At 43.9% G+C, this 25,098-nt stretch overlaps 1 protein-coding gene across 1 annotated transcript in view; it reads right to left on the reverse strand.

Annotated features, from left to right (window-relative positions):
* The window catches only part of SUSD1 (sushi domain containing 1), a 130,684-nt gene that overhangs the window by 16,740 nt on the left and 88,846 nt on the right, over positions 1-25,098 (reverse strand). The window contains exons 11-15 of the mRNA XM_032418985.1: positions 22,653-22,744; positions 21,007-21,193; positions 10,124-10,220; positions 6,289-6,547; positions 276-315 (exon numbers count right to left, since the gene is read on the reverse strand). Of these exons, the coding sequence (XP_032274876.1) occupies positions 276-315; positions 6,289-6,547; positions 10,124-10,220; positions 21,007-21,193; positions 22,653-22,744 (675 nt within the window). The remainder of the gene's footprint in view (positions 1-275; positions 316-6,288; positions 6,548-10,123; positions 10,221-21,006; positions 21,194-22,652; positions 22,745-25,098) is intronic.

The raw sequence follows: 25,098 nt of genomic DNA on the forward strand, positions 1-25,098 counted from the left end.
TCAGAAACAGAAAGCAGAGACACAGACAGAGTGTCCCACTCATGGTGTCAAGTCCCAAGTGTCAGTTCCTGGAATCCTGGTGATGCCCCTCTGGGGCTAGGTCCATAAGCTCCCCACCCCCCATCCTTTTCAGCTATGGCTTTTTGCTTAAACTAGTATGAGATGGGTTTTGGTCACCTGTGACAACTTAAAAAGAAATCTCATTAACATAAACTTGATGCTGCAGACTGGACAGGAGAAAAAAGACAGGATGCTTAGGCAGAAAGTGGTTTTACCTTTCACTTGAGCCCAAACTGCACAGGAGCATCTTCTCACCTATGAAGAGAAATGCAGCAACACATTTAATGAAGCAGCACAGAACATCAGTTTAAACAATACATTTTAGCCCGGAAACTTTACTGGGTTTGTTTTTCTCTTAATTTGGATTAAAATATCCTCATCTAGCTCTAACATCTTATAATTGAGCCATGTGATCACTAAGTATTGGAGGGACTGGCATGGGTAGCAGGGACAGAAGTGACCCCAGGGATCAGTTCTGTAGCTTTTCAATAGATCTCAGAAAGCACACACTATGGGTAAACAACAGAAACAAATGGCAATGAGTTTCATTCTCCTTGCCAGCCCTGAGCAACTGGCATTGACTGCCTACAAACGATGTTGAAAAATATTCTGAGATCCCGTCCATGTGACAGGGATGTGACAGTGACAGTGACAGTGATGCATGTGATAGGCAAGGCTATGGGAAGTCTTGGTAAATAATAAAACTTCACTGGTCTAGATGATACTTATCTGGCCAAGACCCACAAACTCATTGGAATGAGATACCTTCTTTCCTTCTCCCCCAGTTATTCTATGCATATTTGTCTGTTAAGAACACTGGGGTTACTCAGCAAAATGTTCCCCAGAGGATACTAAATAGCAGGGGTCAGAGAAAGATCCCTCCAACTTCAAAAGAATATTCTCTTTCAAGTGACAACCTTGGGTAGTCTGGTTTTATTAAAAATTAAAAAAATATATTTTTACACTGAAAAATGCTGGGGAAAGCTTGAAATGGCCATAAGCTCTTGAATGTGACTAAATTTTGCCTTGGTGCTAAGTGCATCAAGGGCATCTAGTAGAAAATCATAGGCAAGAATAACCAGTGAAAGGGACCTCAAGTAGTAGGGCAGGTACTAGGGAACTGAGTGTATTAAAGGAGAGAAACTGGTGGGGCCAGGTGAAGAAGGAAGCTCATTAAAATAGAGTGTCGTGACCAGATTTACACTTTATGAAACTCATTCTGGCAGGTGTATGGAGCAAAGAGACAGAATAAGAGACAGGAAGATGAGTTAGAAAATTGATGTTCAGGCAAGAGATGTCAAAGGCTAAACATCGTTAATGAAGAAGGAGAGGAAAGGATGATTTTACACAGAATGAAGGTGACAGAATTGACAGAATTTGATGGTGCACTAGACAAGAAGATAAAGAGGGAGGAAACAAGAATTATTCCTTGATTTCTGTCTTAGCAACTGGGAGCATGGTGATGCTATTTACTTGGACCGATACACAGAAGGAAAAACAAACTGGGAGAATTGGAAAACAAACTTCCTGGTGTCAAATTTTACTACAAAGCTAAAGTAATCACAACAATGTGGTGCTGGCATAAAGACAGACATATAGACCAATACAGTAGTATAGAGAGTCCAGAGATAAACTCTTGCATATGTCAAATAATTTTCGACAAGGGTGGCCAAGAACATTCAATGAGAAAAGGCAATCTTTTCAGCAAATGGTGCTGGGAAAACTAGATATCCACATGCAAAAGGATGAAGTGGGACCCTGACCTAACACCATACAATTAACTCAAAATGGATCAGATCCAAATATAAGACCCAGAACAGAAGAAAACATAGAGAAAAAGCTTCAGCAAATTGGATTTAGCAACAATTTCTTGGATATGACATCAAATGCATGGGCAGGAAAAAAAAAAAGAGAGAGAGACAAACTGGACTTCATCAAAATTAAGAACTTTTGAGGATGTGAAGAAAAAAGAACGCTCATGCACTGTTAGTGGGACACAAACTGGAGTGGCCACTGTGGAGAACAGTATGGAGGGTCCTCAAAAAATTAAAAATAGAACTAACCAGTAATGCCACTATTGGGTATTTACCCAAAGAAGAGGAAAAACACTGAATTGAAAAGATACATGCACCCCTATGTTTACTGCAGCATTATTTACAATAGCCAAGATAGGGAAGCAACTCACGTGTCCATGGATAGATGAATGGATAGAGAAGATGTGGGGTATATATATATATATATATACACAACAGAATATTACTCAGCCATAAAAAGAATGACATCTTCCCATTTGCAATGACATGGATGGACCTGGAGGGTATAATACTAAGTGAAATAAGTCAGTCAGAGAAAGACAAATACCACATGACTTCAGTTATATGTGAAATTTAAGAAACAAATTTTAAAAAGAGACAAACAAAAAAAAACCCCAGACTCTTAAATATAGAGAACAAACTGGTGTTTGCCAGAGGGGAGGTGGGTGGGGGGATAAATGAAATAAATGAAGGGGATTAAGAGGACATGTATCACAATGAGCACTGAGTAATATATAGAATTGTTAAATCACTATATTGTACACTTGAAACTAATATAACACTGTATGTTAATTATACTGGAATTAAAAAACAAAGAAAGCTGGAACGTTAAAAAACACTAAGAACTTTGTACATCAAAGGACACTTATCGAGAGAGTAAAGAAGGCAACCCATGGAATGGAACAAAATATCTGCACATTGCAAATCTCGTAAGGGATTAATATCAGAATATATAGAGAACTCCTAATACCCAAGAACAAAGAAATAAATAACTCAATTCAAAAATGGGCAAAGGACTTGAAAAACCATTTCCCCAAAGAGGATATATAAGTTGCCAAAAGCACATGAAAAGATGCTCAACATCGCTAATCATCAGAGAAATGGAAGCCAAAACCACAATGAGTTACCATCTCACATCCATTAGGAGGCCCATTATCAACACAGAAAACAGCGGGTCCTGGGGAGGACGTGGAGAAAATGGAACCCTTATGCACTGCTGGTGAGAATGTAATATGGTGCCGCTGCTGTGGAAAATAGTGTGGCAGTTCTTCAAAAAAATACGAAGAGAATTATCCAACTGTAAATGACCCAAAGAACTGAGATCAGGGACTCAAAGAGAAATTGGTACACCCATGTTCATCGCAGCCTTATTCAAAATAGCCCAAAGACGGAAGCAACCCAAGTGTCCATCCACAGATGAACGGTTAAACAAAATGTGGTGTATACACACAGTAGAATATTTAAAAAGGAAGAAATTCTGACACAATGCTACACCATGGGTGAACTTTGAGGACATGAGGCTAAGTGAAATAAGATAGTCAAAAGAAGACAAATAATGTATGATTCTTCTTATATGAGGTACCTGGAGTAGTCAAATTCATAGAGACAGAAAGCAGAAGAGTAGTTGCCAGGGTTTGGGGGAGGCAGGAAGGAGAGAGGACTACTCAATGGGTATAATGTTTCAGTTTGCCAAAATGAAAAGAATTCAGGAGACTGGATGCATAACAATGTAAATGTACTTAATGCTAATAAACTGTACACCTAAAATTGTTTATATGGTAAATTTTGTTATACGTATTTTACCATTAAAAATAAATATTAAAAATAAACCACTACTGGGCCCCTGGGTGGGCCAGTAAATAAAATAAAAATAAAATAAAATAAATAAATAAATAAATAAAATAAAATAAAATCTTTTAAAATAAAAAATAAAAATAAAAATAAACCACTACTAAATGTTCTGGAATTAAATTGTGGTAATAGTTCTACCACCTTGTGAATACACTAAAAACCACTGATTGTATACTTCATTTTTTATTTTATTTTCTTTATCATCTTAACCATTTTTATTCTTTTTTTTTTAAGTCTTGAATTTATTACTTTTTTTTTTTAAGATCGTATTTATTTATTTGACAGAGAGACAGAGAGGGAACACAAGCCGGGGGAGTGGGAGAGGGAGAAGCAGGCTTCCCGCTGAGCAGGGAGCCAGATGCGGGGCTTGATCCCAGGACCCTGGGATCATGACCTGAGCTGAAGGCAGACGCTTGATGAGTGAGCCACCCAGGCGCCCCAACCACTTTTATTCTTAAAAAAATTTTTATATGGGTATAGTTGACATGCAATGTTACATTAGTTTCAGGTGTACAACTTAGTCATTTGACAAGTTTATAAAAGATGCTATGTTCACCACAAATGTAAGTACCATCAGTCCCATTATATCACTATCACCACATCAACTATATTCCTTATGCTATAAATTATATACTTTAAATGGGTGATTAATGTGGTATGTGAATTGTATCTCCATAAAACTGTTTAAAAAAGAAAAATAAATAGTTCACTACTAATTTTAATATGACTGTAACACTAATAGATTGGAAACCCATAGGGGAAGTAATTGCAATTGAAAAATGCAAGTCCCAATATAAATTTTTTCCAAACCCCTTCACCTCCTTAGCCTCCCAAAGACCAAGTTCTGCGAAGCTATATGAAAAAGAGGTATCCATGACATCATAGGAAAGTTTCCTATAAACTAGGATTCGTATCTTAACCTCTCACTCAATTATCTGTGTTATGGATTGAATGTTTGGGTCGCCCAAAGTTCATATATTGAAGACCTAGCCCCCAGTATGATGATACTTGGGAGTAGGGCCTTTGGAAAGTAGTTAGATTCAGATGAGGTCATGAGGGTGGGGACTCCATGATAGGATTAGTGTCCATATAAGAGGAAGAAGATTGACCAGAGCTGGGTTGCACGCTTTCTGCCATGTGAGGACACAGCAAGAAGGCCGCTGTCTGAAAGCCAGGAAGAGGGCCGTACCAAGGAACCAAGTCAACTGGTACCTTAATCTGGGACTTCCCAGTTTCCAAAGCTGTGAGAAATACATTTCTGTGGTTGAGGCCACCCAGCCTAGGGTATTTTGTTATGGCAGCCCATGTGCACCCATGTACCTCTTAGACTGAAGGCTCAATCTGGGAGCGCAGCTCTCTGAGCCCTCCCTACACCGTACTCATATTGTACTGCTAGTGCTGTATCTTTGGCTAGAAACACCAAGGCAGGATCTCCAGGTAAGCTTCTAGCGAGAAGGCCCTGAGTCATAAACACCTTGTAAACAAGTTCAGGGAAACATATTCTGGGCTTTAGCCTGCCAATTCTTAATTCCTACGTTACTGTCACAAAATACTACTAAATCTCTTTGCTACTTGTACATATTCTTAAAAGTAAGCACTGGTTTACTATCAAGCATGATAATGGCACATTAGACTTGTGTCCTATACAGAATTTAACAGAGTACGTGTCAGTTTTAAATATGGGATGGGGGCGCCTGGCTGGCTCAGTCAGTTAAGGGTCCGACTACTGATCTCAGCTCAGATCTTGACTTCAGGGTTGTGAGTTCAAGCCTTGTGCAGGGTTCAAAATAACTAACTAACTAACTAACTAACTAACTAACTAACTAATGAACCTTATACTCAAGATGGCTCCAATTCATCAGTCAAGAGCTGTTTCTATTAGTATAATTTTCTTCTAGTTTCCATTACCAATCTATATGAATTTATATCACACTTTGAGTTCTCCTGGGGCAACCATCACAATGGTTCTTCCAGATCTTTCACCCCTGACTCACTGATTCAGCTCTTGCTATTCTGCTTGTCCAGCTCACTGTATTTACTCATTATGCAATGAATCTATAGTTCTATGTCTCATGAAAGAACCACCACTGGAATAACGCAGGCTTTCTAAGGATGAGGAGAGGTGGGGGTGGCCAAGGAAGTCAAGGAAGCAGAAAATAGGGCAGCGCTGACGGTCATCTGCCTCGCCTTCCTGCTTCCGAGAGGGTGATGGGAGGCAGCAGCCTGGCAGGAGCACAGGGAAGTGACAGAGAAATCCAGATATTCCTCTTCAAATCAGGCTTCAGCAGGGCATTAGGATGAGGGGATTTGTGAAGCTTAAGAGGAAGAACCAAAACGAGGTCAGTCCAAGCACAGATCCCACCAGGTCCCGCAGGAAGTTCAGACCATCAACCTCCTTAAAGGTCTCATCTGCCCATCATTTATACAGGCAAAGTATTCGACACATTTTTATGGTTCATACATGCAGTGTCCATCCCAAATAACAGGGAAACAAATGTTCAAATATTGACATTTCACGCGAAGAAGAAAATAGAGAATTCACGAGTTTTTAAAAGAAGTATACCTTATTCCATTCACTTGTGATTCGTAATATAATGCAGTAATCGTTCCCTTTTTTCAAAGGTGCATTATAGTATTTCCCATAGTACAGCCTGTCTCCAATAGATATCTCCGTGGCATCATCTGGAACATCTCTGGCCAGTAGTTCTGCAGCCACATATCCCTCAGCGTCAGAAGTGTTGCTAAAGAATGAGGTGGTCCCTTCAGAATCACAAAAAAATGTGCTTTGGAGGGCCAGGGGAAACACTAACACCTGATATGAACTGGAAAAAAGAAAAAAGAAAATGTCTATCAGACCCTTGCTTGGGAGAGTCATTCATTCAATTATTCATATGTATGGAGCACCTGCTATGAGAGAAACACTTTCCTGGGCACTGGAGATACATCCCTGGACAAGAAAAAGTCCTTGCCCCCTGGGGGGATTTACAGCCTGACAGCTCCCACACTTAGGGAATTCCAGTTTGGACCTACGGTGCTAACGCCCCACGACACGATGTGAGGGATCTCAAGTTCCCGCCGCAGATGGATGCCAAGTAAATCCTCTTGAGCTGAGAGAGGCTGTTACATGTATGGCTGCCCTGAGTGTGCAAACCACACAGCTGATCTCATCAGCGGTTTCCACGTGGGCAAATGAAACCCAGCTGTGGAAAGGGTTTAGCAGTCACATGGAGGCAGCCTGCCTACAAGCGTTAATGTCCTAAGTCTGCAAAAAGGCTCCAGTCACATGGTAAGCTGAAACGGAACTCATGTGATCTGCATTCCCTCCAGTTCACAGATATCAGAGTTCATGAAATAAATGAGAAGGAGTGCCAAGTCACCATGTGTTAATCTAGCCTGACCATCTCCTGAAATAGGCAGAAAGGTAAAATGTCATGTGTACATTGTGAAACTCTTCCCCCAACGTGGACAGAGGATCACACCAGCCAGCAAGCATCCTTTTGTACGTGTTTTGTTATTGTTTATCCCACCAAATACAAAACCTGTCAGCCAAAGGAGGTGTAAGAATAAAAACACACTGAGAATGAATCATGCCTCCTTTTTTAACCCCGCCCCTCCTTCCTTCTCTCCTGCCTCTAGGATAGCACATGTCTGAACATCTGCTTTCTCTATCAGGCCTGACAGCAGGGATTTAAATGACTTACTCCTGTATCCTTGCAAATCCTTACCGAGTTCTTTGGCTGTGACTGACTCCCCACTAATGTTTCTTGAGTTGACGTCTCCGTAAAGAGGAAAAACACGCATTGGTACCAAAGATGATTAGGGTAATTTCCAAGCCATGAGGCCACATAATCTATTTTACTAGCAAATATACACTTCCTGTTCCACATTCCTAATGCCCCATCTCCTGCTTCCTAAAAGTCCATGAGTCACTAGGTTAAGGAAAGGGAGCCCTCCACCACAGTAGGTCTGGGACTTGGAAAGCCTCCATCCCAAACATCCTATGTGTCTTCGGGGCCCTGATTTCCACAAAGTCTGGGCTCGCTTTCCAGCAAAGAGCTTTCTACAAAAGGTACAAGGTAAAGCCTGCGGGGTGGTGAGTTGCCGCCACCACCACCACTAAACATCTACGAAGCATCCACTGCCTACAGGGGAACGCTTGTAACAACACACTTTCCTGGCGATTTGAAGACATCCCTATGAATCATGGCTGCAGGTAGGAGAATAAATGGTGCAGAAGCTCTATGCTGTCCTCAAGCTCTAATCCATCTTGCCTTTCCATGTAGATGGTGGCATTCAAGTGCAACCTCAAGGCTCACCTTTGGTTCTGGACATTAGAGGCACCATTCACGGGGCATAAAGCAGTCTCCCCAGTTAGCCTGATCATAATCCCCCGAGTTGCTTGATAATTATACAGATTTCCAGCCCCCATCCCAGACCTACGGAATCGAAATCTCCAGGAGCTGAGTCTGAGAATTTGTACTGCTGATAGGGCAACCCAGATTATTTCTATAAGTTGGCAAGTGTGGGAGACACTAGCATTAAGAGACTCCAGGAACAGGCTGCATCATGCACTCAAGATCACCAAGCTAAGGAGGGGAGCCTTGCTCCCAGGGCCCCGTTCCACCATGTGCCCCACGCCACTGCCCGCCCCCCCCCCACAACAATGCAGAAAGCAGACTCAGGCCTGTCTCCCACACTGGCAAAGCTGCTCCCCTGGCTCAAACCAGGTAGTCAGGGAGAGGAAACTGCTCCACTTGCCTGTTGGTAATTAACCCTGATGACGTTAGGGAAGCAGTTGTGGCTGTTTGGAACATGACTGTTCTGGAAAGACTTCTCCCCTCTTCCTCACTGCCACCCTCCCTGGAATGACTCACAGATCTCCACTTCCTGTTTTGGAGGCACTGGAGGGCACATTAGCCACAAGGATAGACTGTCATTTGGCTTTTCTTTTTGCCTTATGTAATTATTGGCCTACATACTACATTTGCTCTTGCAAATTCTCTCAGGCAGTGATATCATAACTTCTGTTCTCCTCATAGCAACAGAATGGCAGTGCCGTCCAGTAACTCATCAGGAATCAAGAAACAGAACAATGTATGCAATATCCATGCCTGGAAAGACCTTTGAGAACTTACTGCACTTAAACTAATGGAAAGACAGGAAAAGCCTAAGTTTCATTATAAAGAGACACACAGAGGCGCCTGGGTGACTCGGTCTGTTAAGTGTCTGACTCAATCTCAGCTCAGGTCTTGATCTCAGGGTCATGAGTTCAAGCCCCACACTGGGGCTCCACACTGGGCATGGAGCCTACTTAAAATTAAACAAACAAACAAAAAAGAGACACACAGATAATATATCCAGACTTTCTTTTTTATAATTTTATAATATCTCACATTTATTTTCACATTGAATGTACTGAAGGGTCATTAGACTAACAGGTCAAGAATGACATAAGGCAACAAAGGTTAGGTCAAGGATGGCAAGGCAATTGCCATGTCCTTGCCTTATTCCTGAGCAAGGTGCTTATCTCTCCAGGGGATCCTGTATCTTCCTTTCTAAGAAAAAGGGGGGGGGCGAATAATTCTGCTTTCCTAATCCAAGCATGACCCTGTAAATAAAATGCTTAATGGAACACAATGTAGTTCTCCAAGTCAGGTGAATTAATTCCATCCTAATACCATCTGGAATCCCAGAAGCAGTCATTAGCTACGCAGTGTCTTGCCTATAACTCAATGTGTGAACGAATTAAGAGAATTATCCAAATGACCCTTTCAGATCCACTACACACACCCAAAGATCATCTTTAAATGAAACGATGCTGGGGCACCTGAGTGGCTCAGTCGTTAAGCGTCTGCCTTAGGCTCAGGTCATGATCCCAGGGTCCTGGGATGGAGCCCGCATCGGGCTCCCTGCCCTTCGGGGAGCCTGCTTCTCCTCTCCCACTCTCCCTGCTTGTGTTCCCTCTTTCGCTGTGTCTCTCTCTGTCAAATAAATAAATAAAATCTTTAAAAAAAAAAAATAAATGAAACGATGCTCCTGGTCCACCATCACTGAGAGACGTACATGAAGAGGTGAGTGCAAAGGATTAACACCTTCCACATCACACACAGTCAATGCTTGTCCGGCCGGTGACCAAAGGAAGGGATTTCATTTTTTGAGCTAAGCTGCCCAAATGCCTGTCTCTGGCTCCTTAGAAGTCTCTCTCTTCATTTGGAAGGATGCTGGTTGGAACTCAAGGCCCAGTCTGTGGCCAAGGAATCAAAAACAAGAGGCCCTGATTGCACTGCCCCAACTATTCAAGTGCAGCACCTAGAAAGTCCCCTCCTCGATCAAACCAAAGTTTCCAAGACTCTCCATGAGGACCACCGGGCAACCACGGAAAAGGGGCCACTACCCACCTGATAGGTCCATTTTTCTCCTTGGCTTTCCTCAGTCTCAGACGTGGTAGAGGCCCTCCATGCGCTGTGACAAAGTCTACTTCCGGAAGGGGAGGCTCTGGAAACAAGCCGAAAAAAGGAAAAGGGTGTGATCGGAATGAGTGGAAGCATGATGAAAGTGGTCATCGGGGAGCCATTGAAAGGAAAGTTTTAATGTAAAAAGCGATGAGCGTTTTCTGACACCTGCTACCACATGGATGAATCTTGAAAACATTACGCTACGTGAAATGAGCCAGACTTAGAAGGATGATCCCTCTTCTATGCAACATCTGGAACAAATTCATAGACACAGAAGTAGATTAGAGGTTGCTGAGGACCGAGGGGTGCGTAGGCAAGGGGGAGTTAGTTACTTAATGATCAACGGAGATTCTGTTTGGGGTGATGAAAAGGTTCTAGAAATAGACAGTGGTGAGGGTTTACAGCATTGTGAATGGACTTAATGCCAATAAATTTTGTGCCAGAAAATGGTTAAAATGGTACATTTTATGTTGTATATTTTAAATCCACAATAAAAAAAAAATTTTTTTTAAAGTGACGCCCCAGTGCTGACAGAGGGTACACACAGCGGGCCTGACAGTTAACTTGCTGGACAGGTTCCTATTTGGTGGGGAAGGCCAGCATTCCTGACTTCTACATCCTTTCCAGTCACAGAGCATTCTGTCCTCATTTTGTTCTCCCCAGCAACCAGATATCCCAAATAGACCTCCTACTGGGAGGGGACTATATTGGCTGACCCCAGCGTTCTAGTATCTAACTGGTAGTTACGTTCATAGTATGACTGCACCATTCTGCCTTGTGGGTACCTCAGCTCAGATGCACTGGGCACTAACCAAATGCACTAGCTGCGTCCTGCACAGGCCTCATCCCATATAATCTTCTCAACATTGCTATCAAGTGAATGAAATTCATAGAGGGAGAAAGGAAGAGAAAAAGACAAAGAATAAAATATGAGTGCCTCCCCCAGGTAGTATATAAGACGGATGAATCACTGAGCTCTACCTCTGAAACTAATAATACACTGTATGTTTGTTGAATTTAAATTAAATTAAAAAAATAAAAAATAAAAAAACATGAGTCCCCCCCCCAACCCTGGCCTTAAAATCTGTTACAGTGAAATTAAGGACTAGGAGGCCAAGATAAACACTCAAGACTTTATTTACCCAATTAGAAAATAACCTTGGTGGGCACCTGGGGGGCTCAATTGGTTAGGCGTCTGTCTTCAGCTCATGTCATGATCCCAGAAGACTGGGATCGAGCCCCGCATCTGGCTCTCTGCTCAGTGGGGAGTCTGCTTGTCCCTCTCCCTCTCCCTCCACTCATTCTCTCTCTCTCTCTCAAATAAATAAATAAAAATCTTTAAAAAAATAAAATAAATAAGAAAATAGACTTGGGGTAGAAATTCCCAATCCAAATTATAATAAATAAAAACTTATACCTTCCTATATAGTTTGTGGGGTTTTTTGGTGGGGGAGGGACAGAGGGAGAGGAAGAGAGAATCTTAAGCAGGCTCCACGCCCAGTGCAGACCCCAACGCAGGGCTTGATCTCACGACCCTGAGATCATGACCTTGAGCCAAAATCAAGAGTCAGACACTTAACCAACTGAGCCACCCAGGCGCCCCAATTGCCTAGTTTTTAATTTTTTTTAATTTTTAAAAAAGATTTTATTTGTTAGTGAGAGTGCACAAGCAAGGGGAGTGGCAGGCAGAGGAAGAAGCAGGCTCCCCGCTGAGCAAGGAGCCTGATGTGGGCCTCAGTCACGACCTGAGCCGAAGGCAGACGCTTAACCGACTGAGCCACGCAGGCATCCCTAGATAGTTTTTTAAAGCACTATCAAATATGATGGTTGCCAGAGGGTAGGGGGTTAGGGGTGGACAAAATAAAAGAAAGAGATTAAGAGTTAAAATCTTCCAGTTAAAAAATAAGTAAGACATGGGGATGTAATGTACAGCATAGGGAATACAGCCAATAATATTCTAAGAACTCTGCATGGTGACAGATGGTAACTGGAGTTATCGTGGTGACCATTTCATAATGTATATAAATATCAAATTATCATGTCATATACCTAAAGCTAATACAATTTGTACGTCAATTATTCTTCCATAAAAAGGCTCTATCGAATATGTTAATCATACACCACCTACCAACCCATTTGTTAACCACCTTTAGACACCATGCACCCTGGGAGGCTGGGAGAAACAGCCATGGAAGACACAGTTTCTGCTTTCCAGGAGTTCGAAGTCTCACAGTGGAGACAGTTTCGTAAACACATGGCACTTAGAGCTATGATAAAGTCATACACGGGGCACTGTTGGCGTGCAGAGGAAGAACACCTGACCAAGGGCAGGGGGTGGAGAGACCACTGAATGCAGAAATGCATGTACCCAGGGACAGGCGGTAGGAGAGCGGGCAGAGGCAGAACCGCAGCCCTACCTCCTGTGGGAGTTCAGGGGAGCTGAAAGGTGGAGTCCCGGCCTGGGACAGGCACGCAACCAAGGGGAAGGTGTGGGGATAGGTTGGATTGGGGGTCCTGGAAACAAGAAGTCATTTACAGAGTTTTAGCAGATGTGGATTTTAGAAGTGCAATTTAGACAGCTGGTTGGAGGATGAACTGAAAAAGAACAAAAGTACAGGATGTCCAAGACTCTAGGTATGCAGTGCCTGAGGTCTGAAGCAAGTGATGGACTGAGAATGGAGAAGAGGGGGCAGATGGAAGAGACACTCGGGCCACTGAGAGCCCCCAATAACTTGTATCAAACACTGCCAAGTCTAGAATTTCTTCCAAAGTCACCCAGATATGGTCACATAAATTCTGATTTCCGTAAGCCTGTGGGATTGCCGGAGACCCTCAGAGGTGGCCTGAAATGGCCCCTGCTTACAGCCGAGGTCTCACAAAAGGTGTTGAAGGTCTACCTCGTTTCCAAGAGATTCTGGATCTGACACCCCTGAGGAAGACAGCCGCTAGCTTCCTGCAGGGGTGAAGGGGAGAGGGGGCTGAGGTTTGAAAAACCCCGACCAGGTCCCCCAGGGGAATGTGCCCCTTCTAGTTTGAGAAGTTCTGCCCTCAGCCCTTCATGGGAACATGGAAATGCCCTTCCATTTGTGATGTTTTGGTGTCACTGTAGAGTAAGTGGTTTTTTTTGTTTTTGTTTTTGTTTTTTTAGATTTTATTTCTTTATTTGAGAGAGAATGAGAGCACGAGAGGGAAGAGGGTCAGAGGAAGAAGCAGACTCCCTGCTGAGCAGGGAGCCCGATGCGGGACTCGATCCAGGGACTCCAGGATCATGACCTGAGCCGAAGGCAGTCGCTGAACCAACTGAGCCACCCAGGCGCCCCTAGAGTAAGTGGTTTTTATCACATACTTCCTGTTTTCAGCCCCGAGGGAGATTAACTATTCACTCTGTGTGTGAGAAGCCTCCTCGGGCTCTTTTAAATTGTTTGCTCTTCTCTGAGATTAATAATTCTAGTTCTTCTAATCTCTTGGCTAACCTTTTAAGGCCCCTCCCCGCCCTTTTCTCATCACCCTCAGTCAAAGCAGAACAAAGTGCTCACTGGGCTTGCAGAAGGCGGGCCCACGGAGGGAGCAGGAACCACTCCCCCCCTTGTTGCTGCTTTCTGCCATCCAGCTGATCCCATCACCATGTGACTTCCAGACTGCTTTCTGCTCTGAGACCTTCCCCACCTTGGCTTTTAAACAGGCGACTTTTTCTCTCTAATGTCAAAGCCTGAACTTCATCAGCCTCGTTCTTAGCTACATTTCAAGGTTAAATAACCTTAATTTCCAGCCATGTTTCCAGGGTGCTGTTCCCCATCCCCCAAACTGGTGTCCTGGGCAGATGTGTTCTCTCCTTTCCATGAGCCTCATTACTGATTTAAACCAGATCAGACCCAAGTCCAGAATCAGGTCTCGTCTGAGCTGCAGAGCTGGGGGAGGACCCGGAAGGGAGAACCTCATTACCATTCCTAGGTGTCGACAATATCCATCCTCTACTTGAAGCAAATGACAAAGGAAAATAGAGGGGCTACCACGTGAGAAAACCTTGCAGAGTAAGGAGAAAAGCAATGAAAGAGAACGTGCCCTACAAAACATTATATATAGTATAAAATTACAATAATTGAAATAGTGAGGTGCAGGCATAGGACAGGCAAAGCAATGGAAGAAGCTAGACAGTCTAGAAAGAGACCCGAACAAATAAATGAGAATATAGTGTATGACATGGACAGTCTTTCCAAACGTGGCGGGAAACTGGCTTATCATTTAGGGAAAAAAATTACCATGTAAATTTAGCTTTATACCATGTATCAAGATGCATTCCAAGTGGGTCTAAGTTTAAAGGTGAAAAGCAAACTGTCAAGAAGCATTAGAGGGCCACCTGGCTGGCTCAGTCGGTAGAGTGTGTGACTCTTGATCTTGGGGTCGTGACTTCAAACCCCACACTGGGTGCAGGGCTAACAAAGCAGCAGCAGCAGCATTAGAAAATACTAAAGAGTAAGAATTGATCTGGGGCGCCTGGGTGGCTCAGTCGTTAAGCGTCTGCCTTCGGCTCGGGTCATGGTCCCAGAGTCCTGGGATCGAGCCCCGCATCGGGCTCACTGCTCAGCGGGAAGCCTGCTTCTCCCTCTCCCATTCCCCCTGCTTGTGTTACCTCTCTTGCTGTGTCTCTCTCTGTCAAATAAATAAATAAAATCTTTAAAAAAAAAAAAAAAAAAGAACTGATCTAATTTCAGGGCAGAGAAGGCTTTTCTTGGCATGACCGGAGGCAGAAACTAAAAAAGCATCAATAGAATTGATTACATGAAAACTTAAAATGTTTAAATGTTAAAAAGAATATTGACAAGAAAACTAAACAGTAAATAGTATGGGGGATTATAATATGTATAACAAAATATTAATATCATTCATGTAGGCAAACTATCAAAATCAATAAGAGAAAGGAGGTAATATAAGTGAAAATGTGTTAAAGTCCTCCAAAACATACCAAAATGAACAAAGAGAACCAAAAATAGAAAATTATATCCGCACCAAAACTAACAAAGGTCCCAACTTTATACTATAAACTTCAAGTGAATGCAAGGAATTAACCCACACAAATAAATACACATAAAGACACTGTGATGGTTCTCTCCTAATCCTTGGCACCTCCCCAGATAGACCATGCCACATGCTGATGACATGATCAGTTGGAATTGACAGCAATAGAAAAAATGGTAGCTATACCGTAAGTCATCAGCTATCACATGGCTGGCCTCATCTCCCCTATCGATGAAGTTATGAGACTTAGCCTTCCAGGGAGAAAGAACAATCTTCTTTTCACCTTTAATCCCCTCTTCAGCACTTAGCACAGGTCTTTGTGCATAACAAGTCAATAAATATTTGCTGGATTAAATTGTTATGTCACAGTATGCCCTTCCCACACTTCTATCACACACAGAAACTCTGGTTTTTAGGCTTATGATGTAAAAAAATGTTCCCATTCATATTTTGTAAAAGCTAATGCTAATATAAGAAAATAACAGTATGCAGCCTATTTTCCTCTGTGGCGTATCATCTATGTCTCCACAGGCCCTAGACCTGCATATGGATGCTTTCAGGGAGGGGAGCTGGGAGATATCCATCCCCACGTAGCCATTCACTTGGGGGTTTGGGGTTGGATTTGCAGCTAGAAAGTAGTTGGGAGATTGCTGGGGATGAGAGCAATCGATGGCCCACGGAGGTATGGAAGGGCATGTGCGCTCCCGTCTGGCTTGATCTAACATTAGATATCCAGATGTCAAAACACTTGTGTCCATGAAAGATTTTGAGAGAGTCCGGACAAGAGGGAAACAGCGGGGTGAAGGCCAGTCCCTCTCCCGACCTCTCCTGCAGCTTCAGCCCCTGGGAACCAGGGGGCCCAGCAGGAATACATGTGGTACCCTAGAACAGCCTAAGGAGATAGGGTTCTCAGAGGACACAGGGGTGCACCAGCTTTGGATGGTCTGTGGGTCGCCAACCACGGAAGAACTCCTCCTGCAGAAGAACTCAGCAGACTTGGTCCCGCACAGTCCTTCCTGGGGGCACCCAATAGTCACGGAGAGGAGGCAGGGGCTGTGGCTCCTAGTTCTGCAGGCAGAATTGAAGCTCCCTCCACTGGACCTACCCTCCATGAAGGGGGCAGTCTGATAATGCTTGGGACACACATGTGTGTTTTCAACTGCTTTGCTGAACATCTGAAAAAGTACATTCTCTTTTTCTTCTCATGAATGCAGGCAGAGATGGGAAATTCCCCATATAAGTTGCCAGGCTTGGTACTGAAGGCAAACTTGGGAAGGAATGGTTTCCTTGACATTTTTTCTTCCCTCTTCTCCTCCAGCATTCTTCTTTTTTTTTTTTAATTTTATTTATTTATTTGAAAGAGAGAGCACAAGCAGAGGGGCAGAGGTAGAGGGAGAAGCAGGTTCCCCACTGAGCAGGGAGCAGGACGTGGGGCTCAATCCCAGGACCCTGGGATCATGACCTGAGCCAAAGGCAGACGCTTAACCGACTGAGCCACCAGGCGCCCCCGGCATTCTTTTTTTTTTTTTTTTTAAAGATTTTATTTATTTATTTGAGAGAGAGAGAATGAGAGAGAGCGAGTACATGAGAGGGGGGAGGGTCAGAGGGAGAAGCAGACTCCCTGCCGAGCAGGGAGCCCGATGCGGGACTCGATCCTGGGACTCCAGGATCATGACCTGAGCCGAAGGAAGTCGCTTAACCGACTGAGCCACCCAGGCACCCCCGGCATTCTTGATTCTATAATAAATAGTCAACCTCAAATGTTCACAGTGTTGGATGCACCAGTGGTTTAGCTGGACATTTCCGTGCACATTTGCTGTGTGTGTGTCTCTCTCTCTCCCCCCACTTTCCCCTCCCTGGCTTTCTCTCGCTCCCTACGGGAAGATAGTTTTGCTGACAGCTTTCTGACTTGGCTAAAAAATAGCATAGCCGACGTGTGAAAGCCCTTCTGACTCTGGATCCACACGGAGGATGGAAGTTTGCTCTTCACCCTGTCCTCAAGGGAGTATAAATGGTGGAGCTCTTCTGAAGAATTCAGCTCACTGGGCTCTACCTGAGGAAGCTTGTCAGCCCCTAGGCAGAGACTCCGCGAGAGGATCTGGTCTCACCCTCGCTCTCCCGTTCTCACTGGGACACTTGCCTCTGTCCTTCAACATGCCTAGAACTTGCGCCCTCCTCTGAGGTCAGCAACATATTTAAAGCACTTGTCTTCATCCTGTTCCCATCAGTAAGATTTAGTTTAATGTAAGACATGCGGGAGGGAAATTCCACTCACTTTTCTTCTGGGAAATCAGCTGCTGCGTTTTCCAGACCCAAATCCCTTGCCTCACATTTCTGGTAAAATTCAAAAGTTCATGATTTTACTGAAACAAAGCCACATCTTAGGCAATCAGGCATACCCCTCTTCATATCAACATGAAAGGCTCTCTTTTCTTCCCTTTTATGAAAAAGAGGGCTTGGGTGGCTTTTTGTTTGTTTGGTTGGTTTTTACCCCTTTAGAAGATCGTAACAACTTTAATTTTCACACACTTTTTTAAAAATTTCAAATTCTTTGGGCGCCTGGGTGGCTCAGTCGTTAAGCGTCTGCCTTCAGCTCAGGTCATGACCTCAGGGTCCTGGGATCGAGCCCCGTCGGGCTCCCTGCTCGGCGGGAAGCCTGCTTCTCCCTCCCCCAGTCCCCCTGCTTGTGTTCCCTCTCTCGCTGTGTCTCTGTCAAATAAATAAATAAATAAAATCTTTTAAAAAAATAAATAAATAAAATTTCAAGTTCTTTACAGTAGGGTAGAGCTGGAAAACATGCAGCCATCGTCTCCGAGCTTAGCTAAGGGTCTCAATGGATTTAAACAGCTCCACAGTGTCCCCTGGTGGCCATGAGCACAGGGCGCTTGAGCTACTGGGGCTCTATTGAGGCTACAAAACAAGGTAGAAGTAAGTGTCTCCTCAGGAAGAAACTCTCCTCCCCAACTCAAAAAACACGATATACTAATTTGAATCAGCAATGCAAACCATCCAAAACACAACAAGGACCGAAGAGCAGGAAACTAAACAGCTTTTCATTTGAAGAAGTCACCCCAGGAAGGAATGCCCAATCGAACATTACTTCTCTTTCCAGCCCAAAAGGTGGCGAAGTCCTTTCGTCTGAAAGTCTTTCTTCACTAACCAGGCACCCCCTCAACACCAATGACACCCGGGGGCCCCTCGAGGCTTGTGCTATGTGGCACCACCGTCTTTACGTCTCTGCCTTTGAGGAGCTATTTTAGGAGGGGAGAAAGAAAATAAACAAGTACATTAAAAAATGCTGCAAGTTCTGGGCGCCTGGGTGGCTCAGTTGGTTAAGCGTCTGCCTTCGGCTCAGGTCATGATCCTGGAGTCCTGGGATCGAGTCCCGCATCGGGCTCCCTGCTCGGCAGGGAGTCTGCTTCTCCCTCTCCCGCTCCCCCCTCTTGTGCTCTCTGTCTCTCATTCTCTCTCTCTCAAATAAATAAATAAAATCTTTGAAAAAAAAAAAAATGCTGCAAGTTCTGACAACAAGTTCTGTGACGAAATTCACCCAGCACACATGGCTAGAGAGGGATGGGGTGGAGATGGAGATTATTTGTGCAAGGACGGGAGGGAGAGCTCCTCTAAGGTAATGACATTTGAGCAGAGACCCGGATGATTACAAAGAAGCCACGTGCACAGAGTGCCCCAGGAAGAGCAAACAGTAGACGGAAAGGCCTGGATGCACGAACAGGTTTGACCCGTCTGAGGAGGGCAGGGAGGCAGCAGATGCTTAGTGAGAAAGGGGGAGAGTAGAGGAGATGAAGTCAGTGAGGAAGGTGGGGGTCAGGAAGCTGGGTTCTATTCTAACGCTAATACAAACTCCCTGGACAGTTTTCAGCTGGGGAAGACATGTTCTCCTACGCATTTTAAAAAAAATCACTCTGACGCTTGAGTGATCTTTTTAAAGTTATGGTCTTCACCGTAACTTGGGGGGGGGCGGGCGGGAGATTGACAGGCACCCACGAAAGCAGAAAGACCAGTAAGAAAGCTACCGCAGGAGTCCAAACGAGAGGTGGCTGGCTTGGATAAGGCTGCTTTGTAGGGAAGAGGAAGGTGGGGAGAAGTAGTTGGATACAGAATATATTTTAGAAAGAAGCCAATGGGGCTTGTTGACAGATTAGAAGTCGGGGTGGGGGGGGAGGAGGAGGGGCATAGAATCTCTTTGGCCTGAGCAACAAGTGAATAGGAATGCCAATACCCAAGACAGAGAAGCCTGGGTGGAAAATGGCTTTGGAGGTGACAGAAGAGTTGAGAAATCAAAATCCTCTTGGACTTGTCTATTGGGCATGCAAGAGATGATTAAGAGATGTTTAAAAGATGACTGGATATATGAGTGTGGAGCTCAGGGGAGAGTCTGGGACTAGGATACATATTTGGGAATCCTCAGCATACAGGCAATATTTATAGTCAGGAGACTGGTATCGGCAGAAGGGGTGGATAATAAAAAAGGAACAGAAGCAGGCAGAGAGGACATCTATAAAAGAGGACAGAGCCAGCAAGGAAGACTGAGGAGGAGGAGCCAGCAAGGCAGGAGGACCCAAAAGCCAAGCGAAACGGTGTTTCAAGAAGGAGGGGATGTCAGCTGCTGTGGAGGGGGGTGGGGAATCAGATACAAACAAAACTGCCCAGTGGATTTTGTAAGATGAAGACACTTCCAGTAAAGCAGTGTGGACAGGACAACTGCCTTCGGATTGGAACCAGTTAAAGGAAGAACAGGAAATAAGGACGCAGAGCCTACATAACAGACACTTTTTTTTTTTTTTTTTTTTTAAAGATTTTATTTATTTATTTGAGACAGAGAGAATGAGAGAGAGAGAGCACATGAGAGGGGGGAGGGTCAGAGGGAGAAGCAGGCTCCCTGCCGAGCAGGGAGCCTGATGTGGGACTCGATCCAGGGACTCCAGGATCATGACCTGAGCCGAAGGCAGTCGCTCAACCAACTGAGCCACCCAGGCGCCCAACAGACACTTCTTTTAAGGAGTTTTACTGTAAAGGGGATGCTGAAAGAAGTAGCTGGAGGGAATATGGGATCAAAGGAAATGTGTTTCTTGTTTCCTCATTTTAATTTTAAAAAAGGAGATACTACGACATGCTCATGCAGTGTTGGAACTATTTCTCTGTTGGGGGGACATGATGATTAGGCAGGAAAGGATGGGGTCCAACGCACCTGAGGGTGGCGGTCGCCTGAGGAGTGGAGACAGGAGAGAAGACAGAATACATGGTTCTGCATGCGGGTGGGTAGCAAGGGGAGACTTGGGAGAGGCAAGTCCTCACCTGATTACTTCTAATTGCTCAGTGAAGTCAGAAACAAGAAGCTAATACTCTGAGTATTAGCTCAGAGTGGGGGAGGGGGAGGAGGGGGGAGCATCCCAGATTTGAGAAGACAAGAGAAAATGACTGGAAAATGAATTTGCTAGGGGGCCAAAGTGGGACTGCCCATCACTTTTCCCTGAGAATAACCGACTCTTGAGGCACTTGTGACAACATGACAATCACACGTACCTGAGAAACAGTAATGAGAGCCTTTTAGGTATGAAATATGTTAAATATTCCAAATACCCCGAAGGAATGTACCCAGCACTCATGGCTTTAATTCGTGTTACTATTTTGTCTCGACTATCTTTCTAAGAAAGAAAACATGACAGTCACAACCACAGGACCCTTGCACCCTCTCGCTCTTCAGGAAGCAGTGGCGTTCCCCTTCATCTGGGCCCACCTACAGCTCTGTGGTGACCTCATTCCTTCAGCTGCTGCCATTCAAGACTTACCTGTAATCTGGGTTGTCAGGGAGAGGACCACGGGAAGCTGAGAAGACAGAGCGTGGACGCTGACACTGTAGTTGGTACCCGGACGCAGGTCCAAGCACATCTCAGGAGCCTGGCTCCTGGCAGTGATATTAAAGATCATCTCCTGGGCAAATTCCTTCTGATACCATCTCTGGCCCCGAATGTGGAACTGAAACAGAAAAGTTCACTAAGTGAACGGCTAGCTTGAGGAAGGCTCCAAATGCCTGGATACTTCCCCCTTCTCACGAGCCATCTTGCCCTCGACTCTAAAGTTCCTTCAAAAAGTGAAACAGAACAGTAAGCAAATCTTAGAGTCGTCCTACCCTAAGCACCATCGTTACAATATATCAGTACAATAAAAATATTTTTAAATCAAAATGTACAAAAGGCCGAAGTCCCAGTGCTAACAATGTTCTCGTTCTTGTTCTCACATCTACGACGCACAACACTGAAACGTCTGTGGGCGGGAGCAAGGCCACAGAACATTTCCTACAAAGAAAATGAGGAATCTGAACTAAGGCTTCCCCAAAGCAGGACCTGAGTGAGGATACTCCTAGCTGGCCTGGTTAAAGCTCAGCAGGGCTTTTCTCCTCGGCCTGCCCCCTTCTTCTTCTTCTTCTTTTTTTTTTTTAACAATGCATTTTTTATTTTGTGAACACAGTATTTGCAATGTGACGGCCATACACCTTCCAATCTTGCTATTCATTTTACAACACTTGAAGTTTAACTGGACGACCCTGGATCTAGGCAAGCCACAGTGTCTTCAGGATCACAGAGCAACTTTCGACAGTTTAATGTGGAACCAAACTGAATCAAAATAGGAGCTATTTATAGATGAAGCAGCATTTAATGCTTCATATAAAGCAATGCATATTTTTTTAAAAGTTAAAATGCATATTATCCACATAGATGTGCCTGCCCCCTTCTGACATTCTCCACACTTTCCTGTAACATCCCAGCACCTGGCCCAAGAGACACACTTCTCTGCCCACTTAATTTCTTCTAGTAGCAGCTCATCCCATGGTCTTTACCTTTCTTACTCACAACCACAATAGCTTCGAAAGTTCCCCGACTCTCTAGACACGTCCAGACCCTGGTCAGAGACACTGGACTGAAGAGACACACACAGGCAAAAGCCATGGGTTCCTTCCACGGATACTGTGTGGACATGAGCTCTGCATCAGGCTATGTGCACAAAGTAACTCGCATGGCTTACTCAGCAGTCCCCAAGGTCTCTCTCTTCAAATACGTAGTAGAAGTGCCCATTTCCTTGCTTTTTCTTGCAATTCTTACTATAAATCTGCCATTGATAATAACAGCTACATAAGTAGATTTTTAGGTTTGCTGATATTTTTTTAAATTTCCCACACTAGGGCGCCTGGGTGGCTCAGTTGGTTAAGCGACTGCCTTCGGCTCAGGTCATGATCCTGGAGTCCCAGGATCGAGTCCCGCATCGGGCTCCTTGCTCAGCAGGGAGTCTGCTTCTCCCTCTGACCCTCCCCCATCTCATGCTCTCTCTATCTCATTCTCTCTCTCAAACAAATAAATAAAAATCTTAAAAAAAAAAAAAAAAAAAAATTTCCCACACTAGACAACATCTATACATAGAGTAACGTTCGGTAACTTACTGAATACATCTCCTCTATATCAGCGGTCTTTGTACTTCTCCATCTCAAGCAGGTTTCATTAAATATTGAAATGTTACTGATGATCTGTTTTACTGCAGGGGGGAAAGAATGAGAAATCAACTTACACTCGATACAAACATACTACCTTTCATACAGCATGGAACTCTTGATCTTGGGGTCGTGAGTCAGAGTCCCATGTTGGGTGTAGGGATTACTTAAAAAATAAAATCTTTTAAAAATTACTAACTTTTTTTTTTAAAAAGACTTATTTATTTGAGAGAGAGAGAGAGAAAGACAGCATTCATATGTCGGGGGAGGGGCAGAGAGCGAGAGATCACGACCTGAGCCAAAACCAAGAGTCGGATGCTTAACCAACTATACCACCCAGGCACCCCCCAAAAATACTACCTTTTAATTAAATCATATACATGGGATGATTTCAGCAGTATTTTATTTATTTATTTTTAAAGATTTTATTTATTTATTTGAAAGAGAGAGACACAGCGAGAGAGGGAACACAAGCAGGGGGAGTGGGAGAGGGAGAAACAGGCTTCCCGAGGAGCAGGGAGCCCAATGCAGGGCTCGATCCCAGGACTTTGGGATCATGACCTGAGCTGAAGGCAGATGCTTAACGACTGAGCCACCCAGGCATCCCATTTCAGGAGTATTTTGATTTAGAAATTAGTGGTAGCAGCACTTTTACATTTATGTAAATGCAGTCCTGATAAAAGATTTAAAATCGGGGCGCCTGGGTGGCTCAGATGGTTAAGCGTCTGCCTTCGGCTCAGGTCATGATCCCAGGGTCCTGGGATCGAGTCCCACATCGGGCTCCCTGCTCCTTGGGAGCCTGCTTCTCCCTCTGCCTCTCTCTCTCTCTCTGTCTCTCATGAATAAATAAATAAAATCTTAAAAAAAAAAAAAAAAAGATTTAAAATCAAAATCTACCTAATCAGAGGACCCCTCTTAAAAATTACTTAAATCCAGTCACTGCAAACTCCTCTGGTTTACTAACCTAAAACTGCAACTCAGCCTTGGACAACCTCATTTATATACATAAGTATCAATTTCAAATTCTGAGCTGGGAGCAACACTTCAGCAGAGAACTGAAAAGTGCTCTTTGAAGAACTGAAAAAGATTTGCTAAGAAGTTTCACAGCAGGGGTACCTGGGTGGCTCAGTCAGTTGAGCATCCGACTCTTGGTTTCAGCTCAGGTCATGATCTCAGGGTCCTGAGATCGAGCCCTGCATCAGGCTCCCCACTCAGCGGGGAGTCTGCTGGAGATTCTCTCCCTCTGCCCCTCCCCCTACTCAAGTTCTCTCTCTCTCTAAAATAACTAAATAAATCTTTTAAAAAAAGTTTCATAGCAACACTGCAATAATTAACAAATAATAAAGACAACTCCCAAAGCACATGAAAAAAGAAGTCTCATGGGAGCCAAGCCTTTATTGTGTAAGCCCTTGGCCTGACAGGTTTCTATGAATGAAGCCATGTTGGTAGACGTGACCTTTCTTTATGGATTGGGCAGCTTTGCCCAGAGGAAACCTGTTCCACAGGTCACAAGCTGTACTTCAAATGCTGTAAGACAGAGTAGATAAGAAAGTACATGTGATTCAGAATAACGCAATCTCACCATTGGGTATAGAAGGTTTTCGAGATAAGTAGCAGTGGTCCAAGGAACCTTATGTTTATAAAACTTTCAAAACCAATAACCTCGGGGCGCCTGAGTGGCTCAGTCGGTTAAGCATCTGCCTTCACCTCAGGTCATGATCCTGGGGTCCTGGGATCAAGTCCCATGTCAGGATCCCTGCTCAGCGGGGAGTTTGCTTTTCCCTCTCTCTCTGCCCCACCCCCTGCCCATGCTCTCTCTCTCACACACGCTCCCTCAAATAAATAAAATCTTTAAAAAAACAAAAACAAAAAACCTCAATACTATTTAAACAGTTCCAGGGGAGGGATGGTGGAAAATTAATTAATTAGTTAATAATTAAATAAACAGTTCCAGACCAAATAAAAAGGTGGAAAGTTTCCCAATTTATTCAAGATGACTAGATAACCCACAACAACGCCAAAACTGTGCAAGGATAGCGCAATTACTAAACACACTGTGCCAAACTCACTCATTAATATAAATGCAAAAATAAAATATTAGTGAATAGAAGTCAGCAGTACATTCAAAGAACAATACACTGTGACAAAAGAAGATTTATTCCAGGAATACAGAGATGATCATTATTGGAAAAGCTATTAATAGATTAAAAGGGAAAAGCCATATGGTTACTCTTATAACCATAATGGTTAATACATTTAATATACATTCCTGACTAAAAATCTTAGTCAACTAGGATTTAATTTGATAGAAATGTCTTAACTTAAAAGAGTGTTTATCAGAAACCACCACCCTGGGTAGTAAAACAATGAGGCAATTTCTAGTAAAGTTGAGAACAAT

This window comes from Phoca vitulina, unplaced genomic scaffold (assembly GCF_004348235.1).
Source record: "Phoca vitulina isolate PV1807 unplaced genomic scaffold, GSC_HSeal_1.0 scaffold21, whole genome shotgun sequence".
NCBI classification, from domain to species: domain Eukaryota; kingdom Metazoa; phylum Chordata; class Mammalia; order Carnivora; family Phocidae; genus Phoca; species Phoca vitulina.